Below are 14,795 nucleotides of genomic sequence, written 5' to 3' on the forward strand. Positions count from 1 at the left end.
TCAGTGATGGAATAATCTGCACAATATATCAATATGGATCTGTCTGAAGGGGGATGGGATGGAGCGATGTTCTGCAGATCTCTAGAGGGGTCAGTGATGGGATGCTCTGCAGAATATATCAATATGGATCTGTCAGGAGGGGGGTGGGAGACAGCAATGTTCTGCAGATCTCTAGAGAGGTCAGTGATGGAATAATCTGCAGAATATATCAATATGGATCTGTCAGGAGGGGGATGAGGGGAAGCCATGATCTGCAGATCTCTAGAAAGGCCAGTGATGGAATGCTCTGCAGAATATATCAATATGGATCTGTCAGGGGGGGGGGGGTGGGATGGAGAGATGTTCTGCAGATCTCTAGAGGGGTCAGTGATGGGATGCTCTGCAGAATATATCAATATGGATCTGTCAGGAGGGGGGTGGGAGACAGCAATGTTCTGCAGATCTCTAGAGAGGTCAGTGATGGAATAATCTGCAGAATATATCAATATGGATCTGTCTGAAGGGGGATGGGATGGAGCGATGTTCTGCAGATCTCTAGAGGGGTCAGTGATGGGATGTTCTGCAGAATATATCAATATGGATCTGTCAGAAGGGGGGTGGGAGACAGCAATGTTCTGCAGATCTCTAGAGAGGTCAGTGATGGAATAATCTGCAGAATATATCAATATGGATCTGTCTGAAGGGGGATGGGAGGGAGAGATGTTCTGCAGATCTCTAGAGGGGTCAGTGATGGAATAATCTGCAGAATATATCAATATGGATCTGTCTGGAGGGGGAGGGGACACAGTGATGTTCTGCAGATCTCTAGAGAGGTCAGTGATGGAATAATCTGCAGAATATATCAATATGGATCTGTCAGGAGGGGGATGGAATGGTGCAATGTTCTGCAGATCCCTAGAGGGGTCAGTGATGGAATAATCTGCAGAATATATCAATATGGATCTGTCAGGGAGCGATGTTCTGCAGATGGTATTTTCCCATTTATTACTTAAATAAGCTTTTTTCACTTAAACATCTACCCTGACGATGAGCGACCTCGCCGCGTTTTACGTGGAGTAATGAGGACGCGGTGGGCGGGATTCTTACGATAAAGACAAAGCGCAAGACAATTGGTAAATGTCAGAGTCATTTGGGAATTTTCCGATTCCTCGGACGGCCGCGCGGACTTCTGGGAAAAGAGGCGATGAACAAATTAGCCGCGAGCTCGGACTTTTCCATCGCTGAGCGCCGATTAGAAAGACGTTAATTGCCTCCAAAGATACAGGAAGGATTAATCGAAATTCTCATTTCCTCTCTTGTTAATTAAGGAACGTGAAATGATTGCCAGCCAATATCTCCTCCATGTCTGAGAGATCGCCGATCACCGCCCATACCGCAAGGCTGCATTCACACAGGTGAATGGTGAACGGTGCATTCACACAGATTAATGGTGAACAGTGCATTCACACAGGATTGTCTCATTATAAGGTCCATTTATTGAGTGATTTCTATATTATGTAACATGTTTCTACAATCTACATACACGGAACTATAATATATATATATATATATATATATATATATACAGTGGGTACGGAAAGTATTCAGACCGCCTTAAATTTTTCACTCTTTGTTATATTGCAGCCATTTGCTAAAATCATTTAAGTTCATTCTTTTTCCTCATGAATGTACACATAGCACCCCATACTGACAGAAAAACACAGAATTGTTGACATTGTTGCAGATTTATTAAAAAAGAAAAACTGAAATATCACATGGTCCTAAGTATTCAGACCCTTTGCTGTGACACTCATATATTTAACTCAGGTGCTTCCCATTTCTTCTGATCATCCTTGAGATGGTTCTACACCTTCATTTGAGTCCAGCTGTGTTTGATTATACTGATTGGACTTGATTAGGAAAGCCACACACCTGTCTATATAAGACCTTCCAGATCACAATGCATGTCAGAGCAAATGAGAATCATGAGGTCAAAGGAACTGCCTGAAGAGCTCAGAGACAGAATTGTGGCAAGGCACAGATCTGGCCAAGGTTACAAAAAGATTTCTGCTGCACTTAAGGTTCCTAAGAGCACAGTGGCCTCCATAATCCTCAAATGGAAGACGTTTGGGACGACCAGAACCCTTCCTAGAGCTGGCCGTCTGGCCAAACTGAGCTATCGGGGGAGAAGAGCCTTGGTGAGAGAGGTAAAGAAGAACCCAAAGATCACTGTGGCTGAGCTCCAGAGATGCAGTCAGGAGATGGGAGAAAGTCAACCATCACTGCAGCCCTCCACCAGTCGGGGCTTTATGGCAGAGTGGCCCGACGGAAGCCTCTCCTCAGTGTAAGACACATGAAAGCCCGCATGGAGTTTGCTAAAAAAACACCTGAAGGACTCCAAGATGGTGAGAAATAAGATTCTCTGGTCTGATGAGACCAAAATAGAACTTTTTGGCCTTAATTCTAAGCGGTATGTGTGGAGAAAACCAGGCACTGCTCATCACCTGTCCAATACAGTCCCAACAGTGAAGCATGGTGGTGGCAGCATCATGCTGTGGGGGTGTTTTTCAGCTGCAGGGACAGGACGACTGGTTGCAATCGAGGGAAAGATGAATGCGGCCAAGTACAGGGATATCCTGGACAAAAACCTTCTCCAGAGTGCTCTGGACCTCAGACTGGGCCGAAGGTTTACCTTCCAACAAGACAATGACCCTAAGCACACAGCTAAAATAACGAAGGAGTGGCTTCACAACAACTCCGTGACTGTTCTTGAATGGCCCAGCCAGAGCCCTGACTTAAACCCAATTGAGCATCTCTGGAGAGACCTAAAAATGGCTGTCCACCAACGTTTACCATCCAACCTGACAGAACTGGAGAGGATCTGCAAGGAGGAATGGCAGAGGATCCCCAAATCCAGGTGTGAAAGACTTGTTGCATCTTTCCCAAAAAGACTCCTGGCTGTATTAGATCAAAAGGGGGCTTCTACTAAATACTGAGCAAAGGGTCTGAATACTTATGACCATGTGATATTTCAGTTTTTCTTTTTTAATAAATCTGCAACAATGTCAACAATTCTGTGATTTTCTGTCAGTATGGGGTGCTATGTGTACATTCATGAGGAAGAAGAATGAACTTAAATGATTTTAGCAAATGGCTGCAATATAACAAAGAGTGAAAAATGTAAGGGGGTCTGAATACTTTCCGTACCCACTGTATATATATATATACAGTCAGGTCCATAAATATTGGGACATGGACACAATTCTAAACTTTTTGGCTCTATACACCACCACAATGGATTTGAAATGAAACAAATAAGATGTGCTTTAACTGCAGACTTTCAGCTTTAATTTGAGGGTATTTACATCCAAATCAGAACGGTGTAGGAATTACAACAGTTTGTATATGTGCCTCACACTTTTTAAGGGACCAAAAGTAATGGGACAGATTAACAATCATAAATCAAACTTTCACTTTTTAATACTTGGTTGCAAATCCTTTGCAGTCAATTACAGCCTGAAGTGTGGAATGCATAGACATCACCAGACGCTGGGTTTCATCCCTGGTGATGCTCTGCCAGGCCTTTACTGCAACTGTCTTCAGTTCCTGCTTGTTCTTGGGGCATTTTCCCTTCATTTTTGTCTTCAGCAAGTGAAATGCATGCTCAATCGGATTCAGGTCAGGTGATTGACTTGGCCATTGCATAATATTCCACTTCTTTCCCTTAAAAAACTCTTTGGTTGCTTTCGCAGTATGCTTCGGGTCATTGTCCATCTGCACTGTGAAGCGCCGTCCAATGAGTTCTGAAGCATTTGGCTGAATAGGAGCAGATAATATTGTCCGAAACACTTCAGAATTCATCCTGCTGATTTTGGCAGCAGTCACATCATCAATAAATACAAGAGAACCAGTTCCATTTGCCGCCATACATGCCCACGCCATGACACTACCACCACCATGCTTCACTGTTGAGGTGGTATGCTTTGGATCATGAGCAGTTCCTTTCCTTCTCCATACTCTTCTCTTCCCATCACTCTGGTACAAGTTGAATTTGGTCTCATCTGTCCATAGGATGTTGTTCCAGAACTGTGAAGGCTTTTCTAGATGTTGTTTGGCAAACTCTAATCTGGCCTTCCTGTTTTTGAGGTTCACCAATGGTTTACATCTTGTGGTGAACCCTCTGTATTCACTCTGGTGAAGTCTTCTCTTGATTGTTGACTTTGACACACATACACCTACCTCCTGGAGAGTGTTCTTGATCTGACCAACTGTTGTGAAGGTGACACACATACACCTACCTCCTGGAGAGTGTTCTTAATCTGGCTTAGTGTTATGAAGGTGACACACATACACCTACCTCCTGGAGAGCGTTCTTGATCTGGCCAACTGTTGTGAAGGTGACACACATACACCTACCTCCTGGAGAGCGTTCTTGATCTGACCAACTGTTGTGAAGGTGACACACATACACCTACCTCCTGGAGAGTGTTCTTGATCTGGCCAACTGTTGTGAAGGTGACACACATACACCTACCTCCTGGAGAGTGTTCTTGATCTGACCAACTGTTGTGAAGGTGACACACATACACCTACCTCCTGGAGAGTGTTCTTGATCTGACCAACTGTTGTGAAGGTGACACACATACACCTACCTCCTGGAGAGCGTTCTTGATCTGGCCAACTGTTGTGAAGGTGACACACATACACCTACCTCCTGGAGAGTGTTCTTGATCTGGCCAACTGTTGTGAAGGGTGTTTTCTTCACCAGGGAAAGAATTCTTCGGTCATCCACCACAGTTGTTTTCCGTGGTCTTCTGGGTCTATTAGTGTTGCTGAGCTCACCGGTGCGTTCTTTCTTTTTAAGGATTTTCCAAACAGTTGATTTGGCCACACCTAATGTTTTTGCTATCTCTCTGATGGGTTTGTTTTGTTTTTTCAGCCTAATGATGGCTTGCTTCACTGATAGTGACAGCTCTTTGGATCTCATATTGAGAGTTGACAACAACAGATTCCAAATGCAAATAGCACACTTGAAATGAACTCTGGACCTTTTATCTGCTCCTTGTAAATGGGATAATGAGGGAATAACACACACCTGGCCATGGAACCGCTGAGCAGCCAATTGTCCCATTACTTTTGATCCCTTAAAAAGTGGGAGGCACATATACAAACTGTTGTAATTCCTACACCTTTCACCTGATTTGGATGTAAATACCCTCAAATTAAAGCTGAAAGTCTGCAGTTAAAGCACATCGTGTTTGTTTCATTTCAAATCCATTGTGGTGGTGTATAGAGCTAAAACGATTAGAATTGTGTCGATGTCCCAATATTTATGGACCTGACTGTATAATATATCTTATATCTGGAGAGCGGTGATGTCACTCTGTATAATATATCTTATATCTGGAGAGCGGTGATGTCACTCTATATAATATATCTTATATCTGGGGAGTGGTGATGTCACTCTGTATAATATATCTTATATCTGGGGAGTGGTGATGTCACTCTGTATAATATATCTTATATCTGGAGAGCGGTGATGTCACTCCTGTATAATATATCTTATATCTGGAGAGCGGTGATGTCACTCTGTATAATATATCTTATATCTGGAGAGCGGTGATGTCACTCTGTATAATATATCTTATATCTGGAGAGTGGTGATGTCACTCTGTATAATATATCTTATATCTGGAGAGCGGTGATGTCACTCCTGTATAATATATCTTATATCTGGAGAGTGGTGATGTCACTCTGTATAATATATCTTATATCTGGAGAGCGGTGATGTCACTCTGTATAATATATCTTATATCTGGAGAGCGGTGATGTCACTCCTGTATAATATATCTTATATCTGGAGAGCGGTGATGTCACTCTGTATAATATATCTTATATCTGGAGAGCGGTGATGTCCCTCTGTATAATATATCTTATATCTGGAGAGCGGTGATGTCACTCCTGTATAATATATCTTATATCTGGAGAGCGGTGATGTCACTCTGTATAATATATCTTATATCTGGAGAGTGGTGATGTCACTCCTGTATCTTATATCTAGGGACTAGGATTTCCATGACTCTGAGCCACCATCTCCATTCAGGCAGTGGATGGTGACCCTGGATGATACCTGAATAAATATGGCGCTGTCCTTCTGGAGAGAGAAGCAAATGAAGGCATTTTCAGGGGGGGGGGAGTACTATGATCTCTGTGAGAGAGAATGATTCCTGGAGGGGTTACACTGACACATTACTGAACATACATGAAGATCTATCTGATGTCATCTGATGACTGGTCCACTTTTCAATTTAAATGTAACAATGGCGGCCCTTCGAAAAATTGGAACTTATTTTGGGCAACTAATTTGCGCTCGGCTCACTCAACTTTTTTTTTTCCACCATCAACCTGTTCTCAGTTCTGCGTATTATACCGGTTCCAGGAATTGGTGGGTAATTAGTGTAATAGACTTCCTGTGAGGTCGCCGCCAACTTTTGCGCAGAAGGTACTTAATGAAAGCCAAGTGCCGCCTCGCCCATTGTGAGGCTGGAGGGTAATCGCCTCCCAGCATGCTCTAGGAGGGCACTTCACCCACTTTCCAAAATTAATTTTGCTCGAATCCCGTGAGCTGGGAGCCATTATCTCCGAGCACTTCGCGCCGTCTCCTCCATTACGTCTCGCGCGTTACGTCTGATAATGCGCTCTGACCTACTTCAATAATTGGTAAAAAAAAATAGGCCTTTGACGGCAGAGAGCGTTTTCTTAAAGCGCATCTTACGCCTTCAATGAACCTGCAAAATCAGACGAGCCGAATCTGTGGGATGGGACATTAGACCGCAGCGCGGCTGGTGGAGTCTCATCTTCAGACGTCAGGGGCGGAGTAGACAAGTTTTAATTAGTCCATAAATTTAGAAAATTCTATTATATTTGAGCAAATAAATCACATGTTATGTTGTATCAAGCAACCAATCAATGATTGTTTTGTATCAGCAGCCAAAACTTGGGTAGAGTTGGAACTCTTTTTATGTAATTTTATTTTTTTGCTGTCTGTGTCCCCTTAAGAAGATTTTTCTTTACTTCCTGTTCTGGTGACACCACAGGCAGTTGGAGGAAATGTCCCCAAATAGATAGCAAACATCCTCTTGGTTGTCACCTGAGCAGGTGTGCCTAATGGTGACCAGGACAAGAGGAGAGGGTGAGCTCCACAGCATGGAAAACCAGATGGGGGGTTCTAATCCTACTTTAACCACTTGCTGACCGTTATATATATAAATATATATGTATAAAAACCCAGACACGTGACTACAAATGAATACTTGGGGAGCCACAGTCCATTCCGATAATGTGTCCGGGTTTCAGGCAGTCTGAAACCCGGACACGTGATTCGAAACCCGGACTGTCTATGTGAATCCTGGATGGGTGGCAGATGGAGTCCTCTCTTCTCTCCCATCCCTGGACACTTGTCTTAGACAACTGTAGCCAGCCCTCTGAGTGAGTGGCAACCTTGGTGATTAGGGGGTGAACATGCCTATACACTCAGGGGTTGTGGTTCTTAGTTACTTGGGGTGCTACAGTCCATTCTTGGTAACGTGTCCGGGTTTCAGGCAGGCTGAAACCAAGACACGTGACCCGGACTGTCCAGGTGAATCCTGGACGGGTGGCAGATCGAGTCCTCTCTTCTCTCCCATCCCTGGACACTTGTCTTAGACAACTGTAGCCAGCCTTCTGGGTGGTTGGCAACCCTGGTGATTAGGGGTTGGACATGCCCGGTGCGGGGACAAAATCATCCAGTGCCCAGGGCAAAGATACCAAATTGCACCCCCTTCATTATATGCGAGCCTATGAGTATGAGGGGGAGAGAGAGCACAGCCCGCACCTCCACCCGGCTCTCGACTCCTCGTTTTGCTGCTTCCAGTGCTGGGCTGATAGAAGTAGTGATATCACTACTCCTGTCAGCCTTATAGTAGGAGGAACTTACAATACACAATGTGCCCAGGGCAGCCACCCCTTGTCCCAGTCCTGGACATGCCTATACACTCAGGGGTTGTGGTACTCAGTTACTTGGGGAGCCACAGTCCATTTTGATAATGTATCTGGGTTTCAGGTAGTCTGAAACGAGGACACGTCATTCAAAACCCGGACTGTCCAGCTGAATCCTGGACGGGTGGCAGATCAGGCCCTCTCTTCTCTCCCATCCCTGGACACTTGTCTTATACAACTGTAGCCAGCCCTCTGGGTGGTTCGCAATCCTGGTGATTAGGGGGTGAACATGCCTATACACTCAGGGGTTGTGGTACTCAGTTACTTGGGGTGCTACAGTCCGTTCTGATAATGTGTCTGGGTTTCAGGTAGTCTGAAACGCGGACACGTCATTCAAAACCTGGACTGTCCAGGTCAATCCTGGATGGGTGGTATATCGAGCCATCTCTTCTCCCCCATACTTGGACACTTGTCTTAGACAACTGTAGCCAGCCCTCTGGGTGGTTGGCAGCCCTGGTGATTAGGAGGTGAACATGCCTATACACTCAGGGGTTGTGGTACTCAGTTACTTGGGGAGCCACAGTCCATTCTGATAATGTGTCTGGGTTTCAGGCTCTCTGAAACCCGGACACGTGATTCAAAACCCGGACTGTTCAGGTAAATCCTGGATGGGTGGCATATCGAGCCATCTCTTCTCTCCCATCCCTTGACACTTGTCTTAGACAACTGTAGCCAGCCCTCTGGGTGGTTGGCAGCCCTGGTGATTAGGGGGTGAACATGCCTATACACTCAGGGGTTGTGGTACTCAGTTACTTGGGGAGCCAAAGTCCGTTCTGATAATGTGCCAGGCAGTCTGAAACCCGGAAACGTGATTCAAAACCCGGACTGTCCAGGTGAATCCTGGACGGGTGGCAACTAGCAACATCAGTGTCAGTTAGTGACCATCACCAAGCTCCCACCCCCACCCAATCAGGTATAATTTCATTATACACCATAAATGTGCCCATGACTATTTCCCACCCTTCCTGACTTCCTGAGAGTTTTGCCCAGAGTCTCACTTTACCATGTTGCTCTCTTTATGTAGATGAGGCGTTGTGTTCAGGCGGTGCTGTGGTTGGTGCTCCCCCAAGCTGCTGCCAAGGAAGAGGCGACGAGGAAAGCCAGGACTAAGAAGAAGAAGGTGGAGGCTACGCCCAGGCCGGTCCGATCACCGGGAAAGTCTCCATCCAGCCCTCAGCAAGACTTCGTCTTCCGTTTTGCCCCCAACGGCCGGCGTCTGGCTAACGATACGGAGCGGGGTAGAGTCCGATCAAGGAGGCGCCAGAGCTTTGACAATTCCTTCTTCCCCAGCCGGATTCAGGAGGACGTGGTGGACAACGTGTTTGAGCCCTGAATTTACACTTCTTGAAATGTTAATACAGAAGAGTTTTCTCTGTTTGTATCTCATAAATACAATTGTTAAAGCTGAAATTTCATGTGCTTTTATTTCTCTCCCCCTCCCCCCTCCTCTCTCCCCCCTCCCCCATAACATTTTTAAATAAAACCTTTCATTTTCATTGCACACTTTATTTTACAATCAGTGATGTCATAGCCGGGTCTCTGCGCTTCTTTAGGCAACGCAGGCAGATGATGGCTGCTGGGAGGGGCTGGCAGGGGGCTGTACATAGCTTCACAACACTTCTCTCCAGAGACTTCAACCCTGATGCAAGCAGTAGGCTGGATCTTGGGAGAAGTTGTGTAAATATCAAAATGCCAGCAGTGGGAGGAGTTATGCAAATGTAAAATGCAAGCAGTGGGAGGGGTTATGCAAATATAGAACACCAGCAGTGGGAGGAGTTATGAAAATGTCAATATGCCAGCAGTGGGAGGAGTTATGAAAATATCAATATGCCAGCAGTGGGAGGAGTTATGAAAATATCAAAATGCCAATAGTGGGAGGATGTATGCAAATATCAAAATGCCAGCAGTAGGAGGGGTTATGCAAGTATAAAAATGTCAAAAGTGGGAGGAGTTATACAAATGTAAAAATGCAAGCAGTGGGAGGAGTTTTGCAAATGTCAAAGTGCCAGCAGTGGGAGGAGTTATGCAAATAACAAAATGCCAGTAAGGGGAAGAATTATGAAAATGTCAAAATGCCAGTAGTGGGAGGAGTTATGCATATATCAATATGCCAGCAATGGGAGGAGTTATGCAAATATGAAAATGCCAGTACTGGGAGGGGTTATGCATATATCAATATGCCAGCAGTGGGAGGAGTTATGCAAATGTGAAACTGCCAGGAGTGAGAGGGAGGGGTTATCCAAATGTAAAATTGCCAGCAGTGGGAGGAGATATGCAAGTGTCAAAATGCCAGCAGTGGGAGGAGTTTTACAAAGGTAAAAAATGCAAGCAGTGAGAAAAGTTATGCATATATCAATATGCCAGCAGTGGGAGAAGTTATGCAAATATCAAAATGCCAGCAGTGGGAGGAGTTATGCATATATCAATATGCCAGAAGTGGGAGGAGTTATGCATATATCAATATGCCAGCAGTGGGAGCAGTTATGCATATATCAATATGCCAGCAGTGGGAGGAGTTATGCAAATATCAAATGCCAGCAGTAGGAGGGGTTATGCATATATCAATATGCCAGCAGTGGGAGGAGTTATGCATATATCAATATGCCATCAGTGGGAGGAGTTATGCAAATATCAAAATGCCAGCAGTGGGAGGGGTTATGCAAATATAAAAATGCCAGCAGTGGGAGGAGTTTTACAAAGGTAAAAAATGCAAGCAGTGAGAAAAGTTATGCATATATCAATATGCCAGCAGTGGGAGGAGTTATGCATATATCAATATGCCAGCAGTGGGAGGAGTTATGCATATATCAATATGCCAGCAGTGGGAGAAGTTATGCAAATATCAAATGCCAGCAGTAGGAGGGTTTATGCATATATCAATAAGCCAGCAGTGGGAGGAGTTATGCAAATATCAAATGCCAGCAGGAGGGGATATGCATATATCAATATGCCAGCACTGGGAGGAGTTATGCATATATCAATATGCCATCAGTGGGAGGAGTTATGCAAATATCAAAATGCCAGCAGTGGGAGGAGGTTTGCAAATATTAAAATACCAGCAGTGGGAGGAGTTATGCAAATATCAAAATTTCAACAGTGGGAGGAGTTTTACAAATGTAAAAATGGCAGCAGTGATAGGAATAATGCAAATATCAATATGCCAGCAATGGGAGGAGTTATGCAAATAGCAAATGCCAGCAGTAGGAGGGGTTATGCAAACATCAAAATAGCAGCCGTGGGAGGAGTTATGCAAATATTAAATGCCAGCAGTAGGAGGGGTTATGCATATATCAATATGCCAGCACTGGGAGGAGTTATGCATATATCAATATGCCATCAGTGGGAGGAGTTATGCAAATATCAAAATGCCAGCAGTGGGAGGAGTTTCACAAATGTAAAAATGCCAGCAGTGATAGGAGTTATGCAAATATCAAAATTCCAACAGTGGGAGGAGGTTTGCAAATATTAAAATGCCAGCAGTGGGAGGAGTTATGCAAATATCAAAATTCCAACAGTGGGAGGAGTTTTACAAATGTAAAAATGCCAGCAGTGATAGGAATAATGCAATATCAATATGCCAGCAATGGGAGGAGTTATGCAAATAGAAAATGCCAGCAGTAGGAGGGGTTATGCAAAGATCACAATAGCAGCCGTGGGAGGAGTTATGCAAATATAAAAATGCCCCTCCCAGTGCTATTATATCACTATGGAGCAAAATCTCTGAGGAATATTTCCAGCACCTTGTATCTATGCCATGAAGAATAAAGGCAAAAGGGTCCAACCCGCTACTAGCAAGGTGCACCTAATAGTGTCCGGTGAGTGTAGATGTGATCAGGTTACATATGAACATGTTACATTGTGACCCGTGTTTAGGAGAGGACATTGCGGTGACATATGTGTGTACACGGTGCTAATGGGTGCCGAGGTTTTGTGTACAGAACCTCCCGGAGGCCGGGTGTAATCAATAACTCTGATTGTGCTGATTGCTGGGATGGTTTGAGGAGTCCACCGACGTCAAATGTCCACTTCACATCCCACAAGTGAGTCACCGATCAACGCCGGTTACATTACCCTCAATGTGGTGTCACTGGTAATGTCCCATCAGTTGCCAGGCAAAAAGTCTTTTAGGGAACTTTAATTTCCTAAATAAAATAAAAAAATGATCATAATAAAATTATATTTATTATTTACTAGAGTATATTATATTAAAAATATATACAGTATCTCACAAAAGTAAGTACACCCCTCACATTTTTGTAAATATTTTATTCTATCTTTTCATGTGACAACACTGAAGAAATGAGACTTTGCTACAATGTATAGTAGTGAGTGTACAGCTTGTATAACAGTGTAAATTTACTGTCCCCTCAAAATAACTCAACACACAGCCATTAATGTCTAAACCGCTGGCAACAAAAGTCAGTACACCCCTAAGTGACAATGTTCTAATTGGGCCCAGTTAGCCATTTTCCCTCCCCGGTGTCATATAACTCGTTAGTGTTACAAGGTCTCAGGTGTGAATGGAGAGCAGGTGTGTTAGATTTGGTGTTATCGCTCTCACTCTCTCATACTGGTCACTGGAAGTTCAACATGGCACCTCATGGCAAAGAACTCTCTGAGGATCTGAAAAAAAGAATTGTTGCTCTATATAAAGATGGCCTAGGCTATAAGAAGATTGCCAAGACCCTGAAACTGAGCTGCAGCATGGTGGCCAAGACCATACAGCATTTTAACAGGACAGGTTCCACTCAGAACAGGCCTCTCCATGGTTGACCAAAGAGGTTGAGTGCCGTGCTCAGCGTCATAACCAGAGGTTGTCTTTGGGAAATAGACTTATGAGTGCTGCCAGCATTGCTGCAGAGGTTGAAGGGGTGGGGGTCAGCCTGTCAGTGCTCAGACAAATGTCAGTACACCCCTAAGGGACAATGTCCAAATTGGGCCGCATTATACCGCACTCTGGTATAATTGAAATCAAAACTGGAGTATTTATTTTTATATATTTTTATTTTATTCCTCATCACAGACATCAATGCAGGACTAGTAAGACATGGGACAGCCGACAGGTAATAGGTTGACACGTTTCACGACAAATCCAGTCGCTTACTCATAACCATACCACTATTACCATATGATTATGAGTAAGCGACTGGATTTGTCGTGAAACGCGTCAACCTATTACCTGTCCCATGTCTTACCAGTCCTGCATTGATGTCTGTGATGAGGAATAAAATAAAAAATATAAAAATAAATACTCCAGTTTTGATTTCAATTATACCGGAGTGCGGTCATCTCTTTTCTATGATTTATTCTCTATGCCAGAAGCTCGCACAGAGGTCCAACCAAAAAGAATAAATTATAAGTACAAAGGTTGAGTATAATTACAAATAAAAATAAAAATAAAATAAAATAAAATAAAATGCAGTTTTCAGATAGCATTTTGTCACAATGCCCAATGCCCATCCCCCTGCTCCTATTCTTGGCTCTCTATGCCAGAAGCTGGCACAGAGGTCCAACCTCAGGCAGGGCCACCTACAGACAAATATTCAAAACCGCCATTTAAATTGCGTCTCTATTCTTTTAAGAGTTTTGAAATCTTTTGTACAAATTCTGCTGCAAATCTGAGAATGAGATGAGTTTCCACACACCGGCTGAAGTAATAAAATAAATGCATTAAAAAAAAAAAAACAAACAAAGTGGTAAAATAAATGCAAAAATAAAGAATTTATTAAAAAAATAAAGAATTTATAAAAAAATAAATAAATAAATAAATGCAAAAAAAAATATTTCAAAATGTATTTGTTTTAACATTATATATTTCAAAATCTGAGAATGAGATGAGATGCCACACACCAGCTGAAGGGTGAAATGAGGCTTGCAGTGGGAGGGTATGTTCTGTAATTGGATGGAGAGGATATTAGGAAGGCTTGAAGTGTCTGTGCCCGGAGCATACAGTAGAGCGTGTTCTCAGCCCAGAACAATCGGCTGCCCAGCAGCACATGTTTGCAGTATGTGGGCGTTAGATCCTGCCCAGCACATATGTATTAAGTGGTGTAAAGGGGTCACACAACTTTCCCAATCAGCCGTTCCTCTGGGGAGCAGCGAGGAAAACACTTTGTTCCTTCATGCTTGGCTTCAAACCAGACGAGTTTATTTACTTTTAAGAAGCAATTTAAAATCAATCCATCGCAGATGACGGCGAACGCGCCTTCACAAGTTTTCTCACGTTTGTTCGATGGGAACTGTGCAGAGATCGACTGACATATGAGAACAGGAAGGAGCATACCAGCATCACTTAGGGGTGTACTGACTTTTGTTGCCAGCGGTTTAGTCATTAATGGCTGTGTGTTGAGTTATTTTGAGGGGACAGTAAATTTACACTGTTATACAAGCTGTACACTCACTACTTTACATTGTAGCAAAGTGTCATTTCTTCAGTGTTGTCACATGAAAAGATAGAATGAAATATTTACAAAATACTCACTTTTGTGTAATTTTTAACAATAAAAAATGTATATATAATTTAGTAAAATAAAATTAATATATAAAATAACATGAAAAGATATAATAAAATGTTTACATAAATGTGAGGGGTGTACTCACTTTTGTGAGATACTGTGTTTATATATATATATATATATATATATATATATATATATATATATTAAAATTAATCTTAGTAATTCTTAACAATAAAAAATGTATATATGATTTAATAAAATAAAATTAATATATAAAATAACATGAAAAGATATAATAAAATATTTAAATAAATGTGAGGG

General features: G+C 43.0%; 2 protein-coding genes across 2 annotated transcripts in view; both read left to right on the top strand.

Moving 5' to 3' along the window:
• LOC309569793 (uncharacterized protein) overlaps positions 1-9,437 on the top strand; it is a gene marked incomplete at its 5' end in the record, with an annotated part of 71,003 nt that extends 61,566 nt beyond the window's left edge. The window contains one exon of the mRNA XM_082275797.1: positions 9,041-9,437. Within this exon, the coding sequence (XP_082131923.1) occupies positions 9,041-9,349 (309 nt within the window). The 3' untranslated portion in view covers positions 9,350-9,437. The remainder of the gene's footprint in view (positions 1-9,040) is intronic.
• The window catches only part of LOC309543141 (uncharacterized protein), a gene marked incomplete at its 3' end in the record, with an annotated part of 1,180,881 nt that overhangs the window by 401,469 nt on the left and 764,617 nt on the right, over positions 1-14,795 (top strand). The gene's annotated exons all lie outside the window — the stretch shown is intronic.

The sequence above is a fragment of the Pelophylax lessonae genome (genome assembly GCF_965119305.1).
Source record: "Pelophylax lessonae genome assembly, chromosome: 13".
NCBI classification, from domain to species: domain Eukaryota; kingdom Metazoa; phylum Chordata; class Amphibia; order Anura; family Ranidae; genus Pelophylax; species Pelophylax lessonae.